The sequence below is a fragment of the Topomyia yanbarensis genome, chromosome 2, assembly GCF_030247195.1.
Source record: "Topomyia yanbarensis strain Yona2022 chromosome 2, ASM3024719v1, whole genome shotgun sequence".
In the NCBI taxonomy this organism is placed as follows: Eukaryota; Metazoa; Arthropoda; class Insecta; order Diptera; family Culicidae; genus Topomyia; species Topomyia yanbarensis.
In genome coordinates, this window is record NC_080671.1 from 135,654,901 (window position 1) to 135,676,132 (window position 21,232).

Sequence of the window (21,232 nt, forward strand, 5' to 3'; positions counted from 1 at the left end):
AGACTGTTAAGGATTACTCTTTCAAGCACTTTGCCGACAGTATCCAACAGGCATATCGGCCTGTATGCTGAAGGATCTCCAGGGGGCTTGCCTGGCTTCGGCAACAGCACCAGTTTTTGTCGCTTCCAGATGTCGGGGAAGTCACCATCGTCAATGCACTTTTGCAACGCGGTCCTAAACGTATCCGGGTTCGATAGGATTGCTGTTTTCACAGCCACGTTGGGGATACCGTCTGGTCCCAGGGCCTTTTTGGTTCTCAAAGCTTTTGCCACCACCATAAGCTCCTCGTTGGTTACCTGAGATCCTTCTTCGTAGTCATACTGCGTGCCGTATGGCGTGGGCGGCCAGGCCGTCGGTTCATGCTGCGGAAATGGTGCTTTTAGGATGACTCTTATCCTTTCTGAGGACCTACCCGGTGGTACCGGCGGTCCTCTTATCTTCGCCATGGCAACTCGGTAGACGTCGCCCCACGGGTTTGAATTGGCGTTGCGATAAGGCTCTTCTTGGCAGGATTTCTTACTGAGCTTGATTTCCTTGTTAAGTGCGGCTCTTGCCGCCTTATATGCTGGTTTTAAAGCATCTCTTTCCGCGACGTGTCGGTCTCTCTGCATCTTCCTCCGGGCTCAGTGGCAGCATGCACGTAGGTCGACAATCGTCGAATTACACCAGAAAGCTGGGCGGCGACTGTACCTTGGTTTACCTTTTCTTGGCATGGTTGCTGTCACTCCATATGCACTGAAGTCAATGTGATTGCACTCACACCTCAACGCCTCGACGAAGACTCCCTTGTCGAACTTCGTTGTTTTCCACCTCCGCTCGTTGGATTGGATCACACGCGCTTCCGATTTTCTACTGCTTCCGATAGTGTACCGGATCGCTTGGTGGTCGCTGTGGGTGTACCCCTCGCACACTCTCCAATTTAAACTTCCTACCAGCTCAGGGCTGCAGAAGGTAACGTCAATAACTGAATGTCGACCATCGCGGTGGTAGGTGCTGGTTGTGCCATCGTTTGCAACATCTACGTTCAGCTTTGCAAAGGCCTCGAGTAAACTACTCCCGGCTGCCCCATTCCACTACCCAAGCGTTGAAGTCGCTGACTATAACGACAGGTCTCCGATCGATGAGCTCTTCTGTCAGCTTTGTGAGCATTTACTGTGAATCGATCGATCGTTCACCGTGAAGGTGCATAACAGCTATAGAAGAAGACTCGATTGATTTTGGCGATTACGTAGCCTTCAACCACATCCTGAAATGGGTATCTCCCCGTCGTCCAAATCGCCGCTGATTTTGCGTTAAGCCCCTAAACTAAACTCCTGTCCTTTCTGTACCTCCTGCCCCCAGTGTGTGTGTGTTTTTTATAGTAAGTTTAAAAAAAAAGCTTCAAAAGCCTGGCCAGTAGTGAATTGTCACTGTGTGGAACTCACGACTCACGTTCATGCCTAACCACTAAAAAACATTCCTTACTTTTTACGCCCTTATTCCCCACGGAACTACGTCATCATATTACTTCGTGGGGGGAGGGGGGTTTGTTGTGCTTTCGTCGCACCTCTTTCTTCTGCTCTATCTCGGAGCCTCGCTCGACCTATGAGCTTTGATTTAACTCTCGACCCTTCTCTTGCTTCTTGTCTCCGTCTATTAGATTGCCTTTATCGAGATCAACTCGGATATTATCCTACTCCGACTGCGAGTTAACCGGTTCACCGGCGCCCCAACGACCCACTGCTAGCTATTCGACACGGTTACTCGGTCTAATCCCCGACGGTGGATCTAGCCAACTCACGAGCTACCCGGTATGGTGTCAAGGTCGGTCCGGCGATTCCGGTGAAGCCTGACGTCCGGTTCACTGGCGCCCCGACGACCCAAACCCGGTGCTATATCGCATACTACTCAACTGGTCCCCGGCGACGGACTTAGTCCACACCGTCGGAGAGTTCCACGGCGGCGAAATTTCTCCCGAAACCCGACTTGTGTGTGTGTGTGCGTGCTATCTTACATCCATCAAAAATGAATATGATGGCCCCTGCTAGTAGCACGTATCGACACAAACTGATTCATCCACCAGTCGTGTACAGCTCACAAATATTTCTCGGTATTGTACAGTCATTCGTTCGCGCCAAGCAACCAAATACGAATGTTGATAGAAACAAATCTGCAGCGGACCTATATCTAAATCTTTTCATCATTTGTGTTCTGTTGGTGCACCATATTGACGGCTCTGACCGAGATGAGCTGAAAATTTTCACCATTTTCGGTAGTTTTTGAAAGATTTTTTAAAATACGTTATTTTCGGTATTAATGCATGTTATACATACTCCAAATTCCAATACTACATTGTGGAACATATTTTGGATAAAATTGCCATAAATCTCAAATCATTTTATTAAGTATGATGGAAGTTATTAACGTTCAAAATCTGATGCGACTGCCACAACCGATATTTTGAAACGGGACCCCCATACTGAAAGTAGAATACCTACTTCAACATCAAAGTAGAATTCTTACTTCAAAATCTAATTGCTAGGGTGAGTCATGAAGATTAATAAACTGAACAAACCGCAAAGTTATGTTCGAATCGGCGATGGTCGGCCGCTTTCTCATGGAGTCCCTTTGGTACGCTGCTTGTTGAGTAACGACAACAAATGAGCGGGTATTGGTAGAATCATCTCCAATCATCACCTGTGCTGAATGTTATGAATAATAAAACATTACGTCTAACGTTCATCGAGGTTCATGCTGCGACCTAGAGTAATTGTAATGCATACTTTGATGTGGTACAGCAATCCACCGTTGATACAACAGGCTTGGACCGGTCGCCTCAAACCATGCCTGATTATAATCAACCGAATGTAAACAGTGCCTGCAGCAGATAATTTTTCATTGCGGTTTGGTAATGGAAACACGGAGCTCAGTTCCAAAATAAAAACACAATAGCAAGGGGAAAATGTTTATTTCTTCAGACGTGCCATAATTGCTCAACCAAAGAGTACCAACTCTTGATTGGCACCGCCGCGGTAGATAGCCAAAAGCAGCTAACAAACTTGAGACGGTTGATTCCGGTCATGTACACATCACCGTCGGAGACAGTTATAACCGAGAGGACGTGTACGAAAATCAGCAGAAAATGTGACCAAAAGCTGTGAAATGCTGTACGTGATATGGCCGGAAATGGTAGCGGAATTTGGGTATAAGACGTATTGAGAATCCATTGAAATGAACTCTGTAGGAAACCTAGAAGTAAAATTGCTTGGATTGAGGTTGTGTCAACTAATAGTAATTCGAATTTCTTTAATCGTTGTGGAAACTACATCAAACGACCCCACTTTGCCTTAAACATCTTATCGCATTTTGTTGAAGCCGTAACATAGTTCCACCTTTTGTTTATTATTATTTCTAATAATTAACCCGTGATCTTGTCATGTTATTGTTCAATTAGCACATAGCTGAAAATGTACAACGAGACCGCTTCTCAAGCAACATAAAAATGCACTTAATCGCACTGCAAAACTTTTAAATATCATGTTCCGAGGAGGACAGTTCACAACGATAGACGACGCACAAAACGTGCCATAAATCATAAACATCGAGCACAATGGACCGGAAGTCGAAACCAACGATTGCATTGCACTAGATGATGCCGGCCACCACGATGGGCAGGTATCACTTCCATAGACATAGTTCATGTGAAGCCATCATATCTCTTACTATCTTGTTCGGTTTGGCTCCCAACACACCCCACCTACCACTTACCTCTATCACAAATGCGTAAACCCATCAGTAAAGCGGGGCAACGGCAGCCTCCCAGCCGATCCCGGTCAAGTGTGTCGGCAAATTATTCATACGAACCCTGGTTGTAGCGAACTATTGTTCTTTCGGATCGGACATGCTCCCACTGAATAGATGTTGCTCGGCTCTGTATGTACACTCGTGTTATCCGGACGACATCGTCGGTGGTTTATGTCAGGTTCTGTTGGGCATTTTTCATGGAGCTGTTGGTTTTTTTTGTGCTTTATACAAATTTTAGGACGGCTGCGCCTGGAGAATCCCGTTTTCGAAACAAAAATACCGGGTAACGGATGACCCGGTTCGGCGTACGTACGGCTTTTGTTTCGTGAGATATGACTTCATCAGATGTATTATTTCTGGGTCAAAAGGGTTTGGACACTGCAAACATAATTTTGCTGATTGTATGAAACCTATTGGGCTGTAATTCTCACTAAAGTCCTGCCAATTTGAAATCAGTACGGGAGGCGGGCATAGCTGATAGCGTAGTTGGTACATCAATTGCCTTGTACGCACCTCACCTGGGTTCGATTCCCAACCCCCCACATAAAGTTAGAGATTTTTCCAAGAAATTTCTCTAACCTGAAAAGAGACGAATGACCCTTAGGTTAAAACCTCTATAATCAAAATTTGCGGTTTAGGTAAAAACCTATTTAATCCACCTAGCAGTGAGATGAGACATTTCTTACACATATCACTGTTGGATCATGAATTAGTTTGCAGAATTCATGCGAAGTTAGCACCCAACTAGAGACGAGATGAAAACAGTCTCTAGTCCTGCACGAATAAACTGAATAAATTATAGAAAATCAATAAAACGAACGATAAAGTACAGCAAAAATGAAATGAATGGTTTTCAAATTCATAAAATGAGTGGAATGATTTACATAATTCAAATTATAAAATACATCATATCATAGCTCATTAAATGAAAGATTTAACAATATTTGATAACAGTTATAAGATTAATAGAATAAAATAAATTGACACAAATTAATAAATAAAATGATATAAATAAAAGGAATAACTGAACATTAAATGAATGAAATAAATTCAAAAAACGAACAAAATAAATTAAATGAATGATATGAATAAAATGCACGAAAAAATAAACTGATCAGAGTGAATTCAAAGAATGAAACAAAAAAATAGATAAAATGATCCCAAGTGAACAAAATTAATAAAAAGAATGCTGACTGAAATAAATAATTAGTATGCAATGATCATGTACTTAAAATTAGTCAAATATTCAAAAATTAATAAAATAAACAAGACAAATGAAATCCATGAAATGATGAAACTGACTAAAATTTACTATGCAGAATGAAATTAAAAACCATTTTTGAATCAAGTAACTTAAAGAACCGGATTGTACGAATTTGAGAACATTTGCATCAGAAAGTTATGAATTGTTTTTTTGAAAATCCCATCATCCGAAAAATGGGAAATATATACAATAAACTTTCTAGGGCTTCCATTCTTTTTCGTTTTCCCCTTTTCGATTTCGTTCTTCTTTTCATGACGGCATCGTTTAAGATTATCTGGTATTTCTACTTTATTGATGAACCTTAATTAGTTACCAGGAACCTAAAACGTTCAATTTATTTTGTAATTCAAAGTTGTCCTGTTGGTCTCATATACTCGAAAACAAGATTTTTAAACAGAGTACGTGAATACGCACAATTCGAAATAGTAAAGTGAGACAAGCTCACATGTGCTTTCAAGCCCCTCCACAGAGAACGATTGGGGGAGACTGCGATTCATGAATGAGACAGGTAGATTAATTAGGTAGAAAAAATTCATTTGCATTCGAGTAAATAGTAGGGTTATTCCAGTCCCAAGAAAAAACTGGAAGTTCTCCGGATCAAACAGGTAGAAACCCGTTCCTGTATTCTCTTCTCCTCTTTTTTCCTCTTTTGGTAGCAAACCGGAGTAAAAAGGAGCAAAAACTTTTTGCTCCTGTTTGCTCCGGAGCAGCTTCCTCGTACTGGAACAAAGCTAGTGTGAAGTACCGAGGCTCTGTTAGTTATTATGTTTTTGTCGATAGCAAAAAAGCCGTGCATTCAGTTGATTTGCAATACAGTCTCTATTTAGTCATGCTTATAGCTTGCATATTGTTTTGTTCGGAATTCTCATTCAGGAAATACGGATAAATGAGTCGTATACAAACCAATACTATGAAAAAGAAATAGTTCAAACTATCAGGATGGTAAAAATGTAGTCAGATCAACTATCTGTTCAATGTGTAAACACTGGTTGTAATCTTCGTTAATTTACTTGTACAATACAGAGAGCTCAAACGAAACGTGCACAGAATTATCCAAAGCCTCTCTACCAATTGCGACTGTCATTAAAACATCAATTGAAGTGTACTCAGTATAGAGCAAAAATGGACCCTCCAGGTCGTCTAGCATAACTAGTATCGCTGACGAAAAGGAAAGCAGACGCAAACTAGCCATCCAATGGAACATGATCGGATTATGTGGCCAATGGAACGACTTACAGCTACTAATCACGTCGAACTCACCAATCTGCATGGTGATACAGGAAACACATGTTAGGGCACATCGGGATATCAATCAATGGGCCGGAACCGATCACACATGGCTTCAAAAATCCGGAGAAAACGTGTATCCAACTATCGCGCTAGCAATCCGGAAAGATACACCTTTCACGTCTTTAAACATCGATAGCAAGCTGCTACAAATTGCTGCGCGCCTAAATGGACCACTTCCAATCAATATAGCGTGTATATACGTCCCTTCAGGAAGAATATCAGGCTTCGGGCAACTTCTTAAAGATTTCTTCAGTAAACTCGAGCGGCCATTCATGATAATGGGGGATTTCAATTCTCACCACAACGCCTGGGGATCAGCGAACAACGGGTCGCGCGGTAATATCATTCTCGAAGCAGTTGTAGACGCAAATGCCATAGTTCTCAAACACGGATCTACAACATTCATTCGTCAAATACATAGAACATGCATCGACATAACAATAGTTTCAGCCGAAATCGCAAATAAACTTCTATGGAAGATAGAGAAGGACACGCACGGGAGCGACCATTTTCCAATTACAATCACAGAAAATGATGAACCGCCTGTGATAACCAGGAGACGGAGGTGGAAATTCGGCGAAGCTGACTGGCATTGAAAAGAACATATGTCCAGAAGCAACCCTATCAATGGAACAATTAGGTGACATTATGGTGGTCGTAGCAATGACAAGTATACCAAAAACTTCGATGAAACCAGGTAAAAAAGCCGTTCACTGGTGGAGTAGCCCGGTTAGCGACTCCGTCAAAAAGAAAAGAAAGGCCCTGAGAAAACTCAGAAAAACCCCACCAACCGACCCCCACATAGAAGAACGGGCACAAAACTTCCGTGATGCCCGTAAGGAATGTCGCCAAGTCATCCGCGAAGCTAAACGAACTAGCTGGGAGAAGTTCCTTGACGGGATCGATAGTAGAGCATCAGTACCAGAAATGTGGAGGAGGGTCGAAGCACTGGCTGGCCAACGACGCCACAACGGTTTTACTCTACAACATAACAACGAATTAAGAATCGACGATTCTTTCGAAACAGTGAGTATCCTCGGCGAATACTTCACGCAATTATCGGATACGGGAGGCTACACGGATAAGTTCAAACGGATAAAAGCAATCGATGAAAATCAGCCTATTCAGTTCAATGACGAACCCCTAGACCAACTAGCGGACTACAACACGGACTTCTTAATGGCCGAGCTTCTATATGCTATTGCCAAATCAAACGGAAAATCGGTAGGGCCCGAAGAAATCGGATATCCAATGATAAGAAATCTCCCAGTATCAGGTAAAGTGGCACTGTTGAAATCAATTAACAAAATATGGGCAGAAGGAGTATACCCATAACAATGAATAAAGAGCATTATCGTACCCATTCCCAAGCCGGGAAAAAGTGGGGACACACCAATGGGATACAGGCCAATCAGTCTAACCAGCTGTTTGGGAAAAATGGTTAATCGAAGGCTCACCACAATACTGGAAGAAAATGACCTACTTGATCAGAGGCAATTCGCCTTCACAAAAGGACGAGGAACTGGCTCCTACCTAACGGCCCTTGGGGATATCATCGACCGTGCTCTAGAAGCAGGAGAACATATAGACCTAGCAGTAATGGACATTTCCAAGGCATACAATAGAGTTTGGCGGTATAACATCATGAGGCAGCTGAAGATATGGGGATTGAGTGGAAGGCTTTACAAATTTGTCCAAGGTTTTCTAAACGAAAGATCGTTCCAAGTGGCAGTCGGGGGGTCACTTTCGTCAATTCATAAAGAAGAAAACGGAGTACCTCAGGGGTCAGTACTTGCAGTCATACTTTTCCTCATCGGTATCAACGATGTATTCCGACAGCTTCCTAAAAAAATTACAAACAGCAATGAGGAGGGTAACGGAATGGGCCGACAAAATCGGCTTTAGTATGGCTCCAGAGAAAAGTATCACAACCCATATATGCAAACATCGACACCAACCATGGCGGCAAAAAATTACAGTAGAGGGCGTGGAGGTACCGTTCAAAAAGACGGCGAAAATCATCGGTGTTACCATCGACCGTGAACTCTATTTCCGACCTCACTTTGCAAAGGAAAAGGTTGAGGTGCAATCCAGAAGCCGTCTCATCAAAGTCATCAGTAGCACTGCAGGGTTGTTAATACGATACATTTTTCACGATAATTTATCGGCGTTACTCGTTAACGATAATGTATCGTCATCGGAAACTCCGTTAACGATGATGTATCGTCGCCTTCATCGTCATCGTCGATAATTGTATCGTCGTTTTCATCGTCATCGTCGGTTCATCGGTTATCGCGATACATTTTGCGTTACTTTCCCATTTATTGGAGTTGAAGTTGATCCGGTTAATTTTCAATTGTTTAGAAATAAATACCTATTGAAGGACATATTGTTGGCAGTTGAAAATCAATAGTTTTAGACATTTTCTATGCACAGGGGGGTCCAACGATGCGTCAAAATGAAATAATTTAAAATTTTCGGGAAAGTGTATTATATTGAAGGGAAAGTTGTTGGCAATTGGAAATCAATAATTTTGGACATTTCAATACGCAGAAGGGTCCGACGATGTGTCAAAATTGAATTTTTCAACTTTTCGAGTAAGTTTGTGCACAGAAGAGTCCCAGGTGCACAGTGTTTCCAAGCGGCAAAAAGGTGATCAAAATTGTTTTGACCATGAAGAAAAAAAATTTTGAGCTATTGTGTAATTAGTAATTTATAGCACGCAAAATTGTAGTGTATTGAAAAAAAACTTCTAAACCACTATTATTAGGCCATTTACAAATTACACTACACATTTTAGTGGTGTGGTGATTAACAGATTTTATTATAATTTTAATTTAAACTAGAAGATTCTGGATTTAAAAAAAGAGAATATACATACACATTTCCAATGTTTGATTACATTTTCTAGTTAGGAAGCTTTTAGCCCCCTCCTCCGTTTCTTCTCTACACTATGTAACAAGATGCTTCATTGTTCCTTCTTTTACCCTTAAATATGTAGTGTAATTTATGAACGGCCTCATAATAGAGTTTTAGTCGGATTTTTGAATACAGTGAAGACCCGTTTTTATCAGCCCCTTGGCGAATTTTAGGCTGATAAAACGATGACATTGGCAAAATCGGCACATATTTTTTCTGGTTCTGAAGAGACGAAGTCGAAACGCAAACACCTGGACTAACATATTTTTTCTTTCTTTTTAATAAATCGGAGCGGTTAAAATATTCTTTTTTAGTCCCTCGACAAAGCCTCATAACCCGTTCTGATCATTTAGTAAAAATTTCCCTTAAGGAGGTCTTACAGTACAGTATTATTATTTTTGTATATTTTGCATCTCTAAGATAAGAAAAATATGCTAAAGAAGGAATTTACTCGAATTTGACTTGAACGTAGGTTGGAGCCCACCAAACGATTTTGATAGTGTTTGTTTTGCTTTTTGGACACAACATTCGATAACTTCTACGTTGTAAGATATACAAATAAACTTACATAATTACAATTCTATATTTTCTTATGCTGAACAAAATCTTGGAACATTTTGAAATTCTACAAAATTACCAGGAAAAGTATTTTTAAAAAAGCAATTTTCAGGGGTATATAAAAGAAATCTCCACAAATGTAATTTAAAATCGACAGATAGACACATAGTCTCTTCAGCGAAGTTAATACTTAAGATATTCTCAACAACTTTGCCAAAGAAAGTTTTTTTTTATTTTCATAAATGACCAAACAAAAACTTGCTGCTCAGCTTTAGAGGGATTAATCACCCAACTAATACTTTTTAAATGAAAAAAATATAAATAAACTTTGCTGAAGACACTATAGCTAAAAAATGTTTTTCGTGGTTCAAAGAATTTATTTCACCTTTTTGCCATTTTGGAAACACTGTGCACTGGTGGATCCTCCTGTGAATTGAAAATGTCCAAAACTATCGATTTTCAACTGCCAGCAACCTGCCATTCAATATAAAAAGTTCGCGAAAAGTTGAAAAAATTTGTATTTTGACGGTACATTGAAAATGTCTAAAACTATTGATTTTCACTTACCAATAACTTCTTCAATATAATAAACTTTCACTAAAAGTTTAAAAAATCCATTTTGACACGTCGTCGAACCCCCTGTGTATTGAAAATGTCCAAAACTATTGATTGTCAACTGCCAATAACTTTCCCTTCAATATAAAACTCTCCCGAAAAGTCGACAAAAAATTCCATTTTGACTCATCGTCGGACCCCCCTGTGCATAGAAAATGTCCAAAACTATTGATTTTCAACTGCCAACAACATGTCTTCCAATAGTTATTTATTTCAAAACAATTGAAAGTTGACCGCATCAACTTCAACTCCAATAAACGGGAAAGTAACGCAAAATGTATCGCGATAACCACCGTTGAATTATCGACGATGACGATGAATCCGACGATAAATTATCGTTAACGGAGTTTCCGATGACGTTGACGGGTGGTTAACGTTATCGACGATGACGATTAATTATCGATTAACAACCCTGAGTAGCAGGCACACAAACGGAAATAGATACTCACTTTTACAAATAGGAAACAGCGTGATGAGCAGTAAGCTGCTATAGGGTATATAAATCACGGCAAGAGGCTTTGACAATATGATCGCAACCCTCGAAAAAGGGTCCTCAAAACACCCATGGATCCAGGCGATAGAAAACGCAAGCAATAATAATATAAAGTTGTGTTGGGTTCCAGGTCATTGTGGCATTAAAGGTAACCAAGAAGCAGACCGCCTCGCATCGCTCGACCGAAGAAGTAGATAGCTTACCAATGACGTTCCGGGAGCGGACATCAAGCACAACAGCGTGAAACTACTGTGAAACGAAATGGAGGACAAATGGAGGACCGAACGAACTTTATTCCTTCGGAAGATACGGGAAACTTAGAGCAATGGCGTGCAGTGATGCCACAAGTACAGATTTATCTAGAAAGGTACAGATTTTTGAAGCGTTTTTGGTACAGATTCTGTACGGTACAGATTACAGATTTTTGTAAAAAAGTACAGATTGGTACAGATTTTTTTAGATGACAGAAGAGTAAAATAATTTAACTTTGCGATGCATCCCATAATGTGCACAAAGAGCGAAACACAAAAAAGAGCGGCACAAGAACACTGCGATGTGGAGATCACCCGCCCAAAGAGAAACTTGAAAACGAAAAAGAGAAAGAGCTGTGCACCAAGAGATGCAAAATTTCGCACATTGAGTCACCTTGAAGAGCCACTTTTTTGTGCCTCCCCTCACTGGCAAACAGGGAGGAAGGGGAATCAAACTATTCAGATTCAGATAAAGATTGATCGGAAGAACGTTTTTTAAATGTTTTTTGGTTGTCTTCTCTGCTTCCGTGCGCATGGGACCATGATGCACACTGTCGAGGTTGTAGGGCGCAGGAAAAGACTCTTTTGATAGCGAACTTTTTAATAAGCTTCAACTGTAAATTATATATAATTAGTACAAACTTTGTTACAAAACTATCTTCACTTACAATTTGGTGTTGAAATTCCTTTTAACGCCCTATGCTAACTGATTGCCTCGTTCTCCCGGCGGACCTTGCGGCGGGGTTTACGGGTGGCTGATTAAACATAATTAATTATTATTTCTTCTTTCCTTTCAGGTATTATTTAATTTACTTTTATTTTACAGGTATCAGAGGACCGCTCAACTATTAATCTACTTCTACTACAATCTTTATTTTCTTCACTGTATAGTAATCTTTTATTTTAAGAAATAAACTGCTAAACTGATCTCCGTTGATATCCGTTCACCTTCACGTCTTATTTGAAATAGACCGATTACAGAAACACGCGGTCTTACCGTTGATAGTTCGGTGACGTACCTCCACTGTCATCAAATGACGTCTGTCACCCACTGACGCGGCGCTTCACTGTTGTCGTGTTGCTTTTGACGCGAACGCGTTGCCTTTGCTAGGCCGTGTTGCCAGCTCGACGGTTTCTGCGTTGACAGTCTCCCCCGGGTGTAGTCCGGAGTCCACCGGAGCTCCACTCTTCCTCACGTCGAGCACAGCCAACCGCGACACCGGTCGAACACAGGTCTTGTCGCCTATCTTCACGACCGCTCGTCGATTTCTGCCGTCCGCATGCTGCTTCAGGCGGATTATGCGCCCTCGCTCCCAGCCACTCCGTCTCGTCGGCTCCGCGACCATTACCAGGTCGCCTGGTTTCAATGATGGTGTCTCGCTGAACCATTTCGGTTGCCGGCGGATCACCGGTAGATATTCCACCAACCAGCGCCCCCAGAATACATCTAGCTGATGCTGGATGTGCTCCCAGGAATCCCCCAGGATTCGACACCGAACTGATTCGCTGATCTGTCTCGGTCCTTCATCTTCGTCGTTCATTTGCTTCATCCCATTCGAACTTAACAACAGGAAGTGGTTCGGGGTGAGGGCCTCGGTCTCCTCGCTCTCCAATGGCAGATACGTCAGAGGCCTTGAGTTTACGACACTTTCAGCCTCCACGACCAACGTCTGCAACCCCTCGTCGTCAAGCTTCCCCTCGGAATACGCTTCTTTCATTGCAGCTTTAACGGACTGTACTAGGCGTTCCCACGCTCCGCCCATGTGTGGCGCTCCTGGTGGTATGAAGTTCCACTTCGTGTTTTCACTGGTAAACGTTGCGGACAGTCCCTGGCTTATCTGGTGCTGCAGTACTCGATCGGCTCCTTGGAAATTCGTTCCGTTGTCGCTGAAAAACTCGGCAGATGGCCCGCGCCGTCCAACGAATCGGCGGACGCACGAAATACAGGACTCCGTTGATAGTGTGTAGGCGATTTCTAGGTGTACGGCACGAATCGTTAGGCAGGTGAACAGTGCGACCCATCGCTTTACATTGGATCGCCCCAATTTCACCAGCAATGGTCCGAAATAATCCACCCCTGTGTATGTAAAAGCTCGCTCGTGATGGGCTAAGCGGGCAGATGGCAGTGGTGCCATTGGAGGGATCATTGGTCTGGTTCGCCGTATTTTGCAGGACGGGCATTCTCTGCCCACTTTCTTGACCACCAATCGAAGCCTCGGGATAGCGTACAATTGTCGAACTTCGTTAACGACCGTTTCAGCATTGCCATGGCGAAAGTTGCGGTGGAATCGATGCACCAGAAGTTCCGTGACGCGATGCCTTCTCGGTAGAATCACGGGATGGCGCACGTTGTAGGCGACGTTCTTAACTGCCGCGATTCGACCCTGTTCACGTAGCAAACCCTTCTCGTCCAGCTTCGGCATCATTTGGTAGATGCAACTGTTTTTCCCGATGACTTCTTGACCGGTCTCATTGGGCGCTTTGTTTGACAGCGCTGCAACTTCGTCCGGGTATTGTTCACGTTGCACCAACTTGAAGATGACTTCTTCAGCAGCCTTCAGTTCCGACTGTTGTAGCTGTCCACTATATCGTGGCTGTTTGTTCGATACATTGTGCAGAAAACGGAGAACGTATGCGGTCGCACGTTGCAACCTGTCCCAGGAAGAGAATCGGTCGAAATCGATCGTTGGTTCAAACGAACTGTGATGTAGTGTCGATACACGCATTTCTTCCACGGTAACCATCACCGGTTCTTTGCGACAGGTCCAATCTGCTTCCAGGAGATTCAGGAAATGCGGTCCTTGGAACCACTTGCTGTCGTGGTTGAAGTACGGTCCACTACCCCATTTCGTTGCTTCGTCCGCTGGATTGAATTTGGAAGGCACCCATCTCCAGTCGCTTACCGAAGTATGCTCAAGTATCTCACCTACTCTACAAGACACGAACTGTCGATAGTTTCGAGGGTCGGCATTAATCCAGGATAGCGCCGTTCTGGAATCGGTCCAGAAAACCGTCTTGGAAACTGGGACGTCGAGGTTTTCCTTGACAAATTTTGACCACCGTACGCCCAGTACACATGCCTGCAGTTCCAGCCTGGGAATAGACCACGGTTTCAGGGGGGCGACCTTTGATTTTGCCGCTACTAAGCTGCACTGTGGTTTACCGTGTTCGTTGAAGGTGCGTAAGTAGATAGCGCCCGAATAAGCTACTTCGCTTGCGTCGACAAACACATGCATTTAAGCCCTGAGGTAGGTCCTTCTCGTGGCGTTGGGGAAGTAACATCTGGGAATTCGGATCTCTGCGATATGGTTGATCATCTCGATCCACTTCTGCCACTTCGCATAGACTAAATCGCCTACTTGTTCGTCCCAATCCGTGCCTTCGCGCCACAGGTCCTGGATCAAGACCTTTCCGTGGATGATAAACGGCGAGAGTAACCCCAGTGGATCAAACAACGTCATGACGCAACGTAGAATCTGCCTCTTCGTCGGTCGGGTTGCCATGCGAATCAGTGTTTGTACCTCGTCGCTCATTTGAGTAGAGAAACTCAATTCATCGGATGATGGGCTCCAAAGCATACCGAGCACTCTCTCGGTTGTCGACCCGTCGATCAGGTTCAGTTGCTTCTCAGTTCCATCTGGTACTTCGCCCAGTTGCTCGAGGACCGTGCTGCTATTTGACCGCCAGTTGTGCAATTTGAAGCCTCCTTGGCCGTGAATGTATCGCACGTCGTTTGCTACCTTTGTCGCCTCTTCTGCGGATCCGAAACTCGACAGGTAATCGTCAACGTAGTGATCGTGGACGATCGCTTTCGATGCCTCAGGAAACAGTTCAGCGTGCTGTACTGCGTTCCGATTTTTGACGAATTGTGCCGAAGCTGGTGAACAGGTGCTCCCGAAGGTAGCGACATCCATCAAGTAGATCGTAGGTTTCTCCGATGGACAAGCGCGCCACAAGAAGCGCTGGGAATTCTTATCTTCCTCTCGGATACGAATTTGGTGGAACATTTCCTGAATATCCGAGCTGACCGCCACCCCATACTGTCGAAAGCGGAATAGCACGGCTGGAAGTGACGAGAGTTGATCCGGACCTTTGAGAAGAGCGCTGTTAAGTGAGACTCCATCGACTTTGGCGGCTGCATCCCAAATAACTCGGACCTTTCCTGGTTTCTTAGGGTTTATTACCGCTCCCACCGGGAGGTACCATATCCTTCTTGGGTCCGCTGCATCTATCTCCGCTTTCGTAGCCCTGTGCGCGTAACCCTTTGCCTCGTATTCGCACATCTGTCGATGGAGGTTCTCTTTTAGCAGCGGATCGCGATCCATTCTGCTTTCGAGACATTCTAGACGACGTACCGCCATCGTGTAGCTGTTCGGGAATTCTACATTGTCTTCTTTCCACAACAAACCCGTTTCGAAACGGTTCTCTACTCGTCGGGTTGTAGTTTCCAGGATGGTTAGCGCTCGTTGTTCTTCCTTAGACATTGGAATGTTTGACGGGCGCACGCCTGCTTCTTCGATGGCAAAAAACTGCTTCACCGTATCGTGAAGTTCTTCGTCGCAATCGCATCTGCTTACGTGGAAATTATAAGCTTCGGTGTCACCGCTTTCTCGCGGGCCGTAGACACACCAACCCAATCTGGTTCTCGCAGCTATCGGACCGGTACCATCGCCCTCTCTTACGTTAAGTGGTAGCGCAAGTCGTAGGTTGTCGATTCCTATGAGGATTTTTTTTATTTCAATTATAGAGGTTTTAACCTTAAGGTCAATCGCCTCTTCGGGTTAGAAAAATCTCTTAGGAAAAATTTCTAACCCTATGTGCGGGGTCGAGACTCGAACCCAGGTGCGCTGCGTACAAGGCAATCGATTTACCAATACGCTACGCCCACTCCCCTCCTATGAGGATCTTAGGCTTTGCGTTATGGTAGCTGCTAACCGGAATCCCCCTAAGGTGCGCGTGTTTTGTCGCTGCTTCTTCCACCTGGAAACTCTGACTCGGCAGATTGAGACATTGAACCGTTCTTGCGTTCACTATCTTGTGCCGTTTGTGCTGTCCTTCACCTGCGATCTCGAAAATGATGCGTTGCGATTCCTTTTCCATGCGGGAAGTGTTTCCCGTCCAGCGTAGACACAAAGGCTGAGGGCTACCTTTCAGACCCAACGATACAGCCAGATCATGTTCCATTAGTGTCAGATCTGATCCCTCGTCCAAGAATGCAAAGGTATCAATCGAGACGTCGCTTCCATGTAGGATCACGGGAATTATCCGAAACAGCGTCGACGAAGTCAGAAGACGGTGGGTGTGATTCTCCGCCACTAATGCATTCGATGCTGGAGCCTTTGGAGGCCCACGTAGAGAGTGAAGCAATGGATGATGGCGGAACTGACAACCCTCGATGTCACAACTACTACGAATCCGACACGCCCTGCGTCCATGGCTGAATAGACAATTCTGACAAAGACCTAAAGCTCGGACTCTTCTCCAGCGGTCGTCGACGTGCAACGCTTTAAATGCAATACACTCGCGCACTCGATGACCAGTTTTGCTGCAGTGTGCGCAGTCAAACTGTTTCGCTGCGCCGGTTGGCACATTTATTGACCGTACAGAACTGACTGCTCCTTCCATCGCGTGAGTGTTCACGAACGCTTTGTTCTTCGGACGATCGCGTGGGTTGTTCCTTCTGGACTCAGGTTCGAAGGTTACTACGCTCGACGCGTCCTGCACCACCGACGTCATGTAATCGCCGAAGGTTTTTAAATCGACGACTTGAAAACTACGCTTATATCCTGCCCACATCATCCTTTGATCTGCGGGAAGCTTCGCAACGAGTTCCTGTAGTAGTGAAGGCTTCGATAAATGAGCGCGCTCGTTCGCCGCTTCGATGTGGTCGCATAACGCTTGCACCGCCATCCCGAAATCGATGAGACCTTCCAATCTGTCGGACCGTGGTGCTGGGATGTCTCGCACCTTGCGTAGCAGAGCGTTGATCAGCAACTCAGGACGTCCAAATCGCATATGAAGTGTCTCGATCACTTGGGGCACCGCTGCTGGTAACACCAGCCGACTACGTACTGTTTCAAGCGCAGAACCAGACAAACATCGTTGCAGGCGAAGCATGTTCTCACCATCCGAAAAGCCGCAGGCTTCTGTTGTGTATCGATAGCTTGAAATAAAGATCGGCCAATCCGCCGGGTCTCCAGAGAATCGGGGAAGTTCCTTAGCCAGGGACTGCCGTGCTGCTAGCTGCTGCTGCGTTGGACCTCCTGAAGCTCGGGGGGGGGGAATCACTTGGTCTTGATACACATTTTCTGACAGACGAGGGGGCAGAGGAAATTTATTGAATTCAACCGGGTATGTGGGGGAATCACGCATTCGTTCATCGGTTTTATTCTTATATTGACTCTTGGGCACACACCAAAAAAATCTGAATTTTATCGTTGACGTAATGGCAAACATGACACAATTCAACAACTAGTAATTCATGAAATGACGAAACATTACCGTGTTCCGTTTAATTTTACATGCTACATATACTTTACATGCGCAATGACATAAAATTACACTTCCTACCATTCAGAACAAACGCTGAATGTGGAGTAATTTTACATGATTTACGAAATTAAACCTCATGTAAAATTAAAATCAAACGTAAAACTAAGTCATTTTTGATGCTCGTATATGTCATGGTCAGGAGACGTAAATTTACACTATTTTTTCTAGGTGTGCAGAGTTAGTATTTGTGTTACACCCGGGCGCGCGTGAAAAACTTGCTGCTGCTCGCGGGGAACTTCAGGAGGCATTTTACTATTTCCCGAATGCGCGAAATTTCGCGACTGTTCACGGGACGTTTCATACATACTGGTCGTGGGGCAATATTGAGAGGTGTATTCGTTTGCGTTTATTGAATAATTACTCAAGGCTTGACGCTTACCTGGGGGTTACATATAGCTTGGATTGCTTTCCGTTGCTGCGATTGTTTGACTTACCGCTGCCAAACTAGTATGGCTTACCAGTTCCCTCACAGGCCAGCGACGATTCATTGGGTCGATTCCACCTACTGCTTCAGCTTCGGAACCATTTTTAGAACGAATTCGTTCGTCCTCCGGGACAGTTGCTAACGTTCGGTCCGCCTTGGGAATGGCGCCGGTCTGCTTCTCCATGCACGGCTGGTTTGCCGCTGGCTTTGGTAGCTGCTCCGTCACTGTACTGCTTGCTTCCGGATGTCCGACTCGTTCGTACATTTCCGCACTGGATTGAAATCCCTCAAGTAGGTTGCGGCACAGTTCCAACTGTGCTTGTAGTGCTAATAACTGTTCGTGTGTCGGTTTTGCTCGCCTTTCGCATTGCTCCACTCGGTTCCTGAGTTCCAACAATGCATCCTCAGATTTCGTTCCCTGTGGTGACTGAGACGCAGACGGCTTCAACACTGCTAGGGGAATGGTTACCATCGGTGGCGCTACCGATCTGGGTGTACCCGGCGCCAGTACCGAACGACGAATAGATGATGCTAGTGGGGCACCGGGGGGAAGTGGAGTAGAAAGACGCTTACTTGAAGTAGGTGAAGCCGCTTCATTGGTAGCACTGCGCGCTGCAACACCACTGCGATGGCTGCCATTTTCTTCTCCTTCCAGCACTTTGTCGATGAGTTTTTGTTGCTCATCAAGATGGCGGCGTTGCAGCTCTATTTCCGCACGTTTTCGTTCTAGCTGCTGCCTTTCCACCAGCTGGCTCATACAGACGGAAAGCGCCGACGCTGCACTGGCACGACTGGAACCGCTCTTCAATGAAATGGCATCCTCTTGCATGGAGGTGCAATCACCGCACACCCATGCCCGGTTCATCACACTCGCATCCACCCCGGCGCATGTATAGTGCCGCCATCCGTCGCATCGGTCACACTGGACCATATTGTCCGCACTATCCGGACGTTGGCAGGCCACACAATTGGATTCCTCTTGTTCCAACTCCGTTGTATCTCCAATTGGCGGCCATCTTACCTCAAATTTTGAAGATTGTCGAGGTTGTAGGGCGCAGGAAAAGACCGTTTTGATAGCGAACTTTTTAATAGGCTTCAACTGTAAATTATATATAATTAGTACAAACTTTGTTACAAAACTATCTTCACTTACAATTTGGTGTTGAAATTCCTTTTAACGCCCTATGCTAACTGATTGCCTCGTTCTCCCGGCGGAACTTGCGGCGGGGTTTACGGGTGGCTGATTAAACATAATTAATTATTATTTCTTCTTTCCTTTCAGGTATTATTTAATTTACTTTTATTTTACAGGTATCAGAGGACCGCTCAACTATTAATCTACTTCTACTACAATCTTTATTTTCTTCACTGTATAGTAATCTTTTATTTTAAGAAATAAACTGCTAAACTGATCTCCGTTGATATCCGTTCACCTTCACGTCTTATTTGGAATAGACCGATTACAGAAACACGCGGTCTTACCGTTGACAGTTCGGTGACGTACCTCCACTGTCATCAAATGACGTCTGTCACCCACTGACGCGGCGCTTCACTGTTGTCGTGTTGCTTTTGACGCGAACGCGTTGCCTTTGCTAGGCCGTGTTGCCAGCTCGACGGTTTCTGCGTTGACACACACTAAAGAGCCTCTTTATTTCTACTCTTTGAGGTGTGCGGCCATGGAGTAGAATGCACACATGGGAGCAAAACACATAGGAGTGAAGAGGTTTATTGTGAAAGAGAAGAGTCAAAATTTCTGGTTTGATTTCCCCAAATGAAAAATATGTATAAGAAAAATGATTTTTTTCTAAACAACCTTGTTATTGTTTCGGTACAGAATCCGGTACAGATTTTTCTATAGCAGAGTACAGATAGGAAAGATTTTTCAACTCCCGGTACAGATTTAATTGTGGCAACACTGATGGCGTGATCGCAAATCGAGGAGAGAACAACAAGTTTTATCACGACTCAGAACTGGGTACACGATGCTGACTCACAAAGGGTTATATCAGGGAGGTAACCGCACCGACTGTCAAACCTGCAACGAACCGCTCACAGTAGAACACTTCATTACCAGATGCCCCGACTACAACGACTTAAGAGAGGCATACCAAATAGGTGGATCAATTCGAGATGCACTGAGCAACGACCCCGTGAATGAAGAGCAGCAGTAGCAGCAGCAGTAACAATATGAAATGTAAATCAAAATCCAGGAGTGATGAATGAATTCACTTTTTAAAATCACTCCTTAATAAACCAAACAATCAATCAATCAATCAACTTCCCATTTGAAAGATTGTTACTAATCCAAGTTTCAGTACAACCTACCGAAGAAGAGCTAAACACGATTTGATGTCGTGTTTATTTCGAGACCAGTTTCGATGTGAGCGTTTTAACGTATTTATTTTATTTGATGCTTATTTAAGTTCACAACTATAGAATTTAGTCTAAATGATCAGTTCCAACATCAATACATTACCAAAATTTTCCAAAATTCTTTCTGCCTATTAAAATAATCGGTTGTTGAAATATTAACATTAGAATATCTACCAACCTACATTGGAAATGTATAGAAATAGAAAAACATCATTTTCGTAACGTACCTGGTACTATTAATTGATCTAAAATGTTTTTTCCGTGAACAAATGATGGTAAAAGTTATTGATGGTTGAAAAAGCCAATTAAACAGCGTTGATTTACCGCAAATACTTGTCTCGACTTTCTATTGTGGCTAAAGTTTGTCGTGCACTTGGCAAGCCACAAATCTCCGATCAACATGCGGAACGTGCTATTTGAGCCAGACGCTACTGATTCCTAGCTCCTGACATATTATCCATAGTTATTGCTATTTGAATTGGCTGCAAAATAACGAATTTTGGATTTTTTTTTATTTCGCTACAAAGTTATGACAAAAAATAAAAGAAAAATCAAGTGTACCCAGTAGGCTGTCCCAAAAAAAATCGATGTTCGAAAAGTCATGGTGCTCAACCCTATAATGAAAGATAAGCATATTTTAAGCACTTTTGTAGTACAAATCAAGTTTCTAAAAAACCATCTAGAGGTTCCGCAAATGCGATTAATGAAAA

General features: G+C 43.8%; 1 protein-coding gene across 1 annotated transcript; it reads right to left on the bottom strand.

The window, feature by feature from the left end:
• Positions 1-13,007: 13,007 nt before the first annotated feature.
• On the bottom strand, positions 13,008-17,290 carry LOC131679788 (uncharacterized). The gene is made up of 4 exons (XM_058960536.1): positions 16,168-17,290; positions 14,533-15,890; positions 13,204-14,325; positions 13,008-13,148 (listed from the first exon to the last, which is right to left on the bottom strand). Exons 1-4 carry the CDS (start codon positions 17,288-17,290, stop codon positions 13,008-13,010), a joined length of 3,744 nt encoding a protein of 1,247 aa, XP_058816519.1.
• Between the last annotated feature and the right edge of the window lie 3,942 nt (positions 17,291-21,232).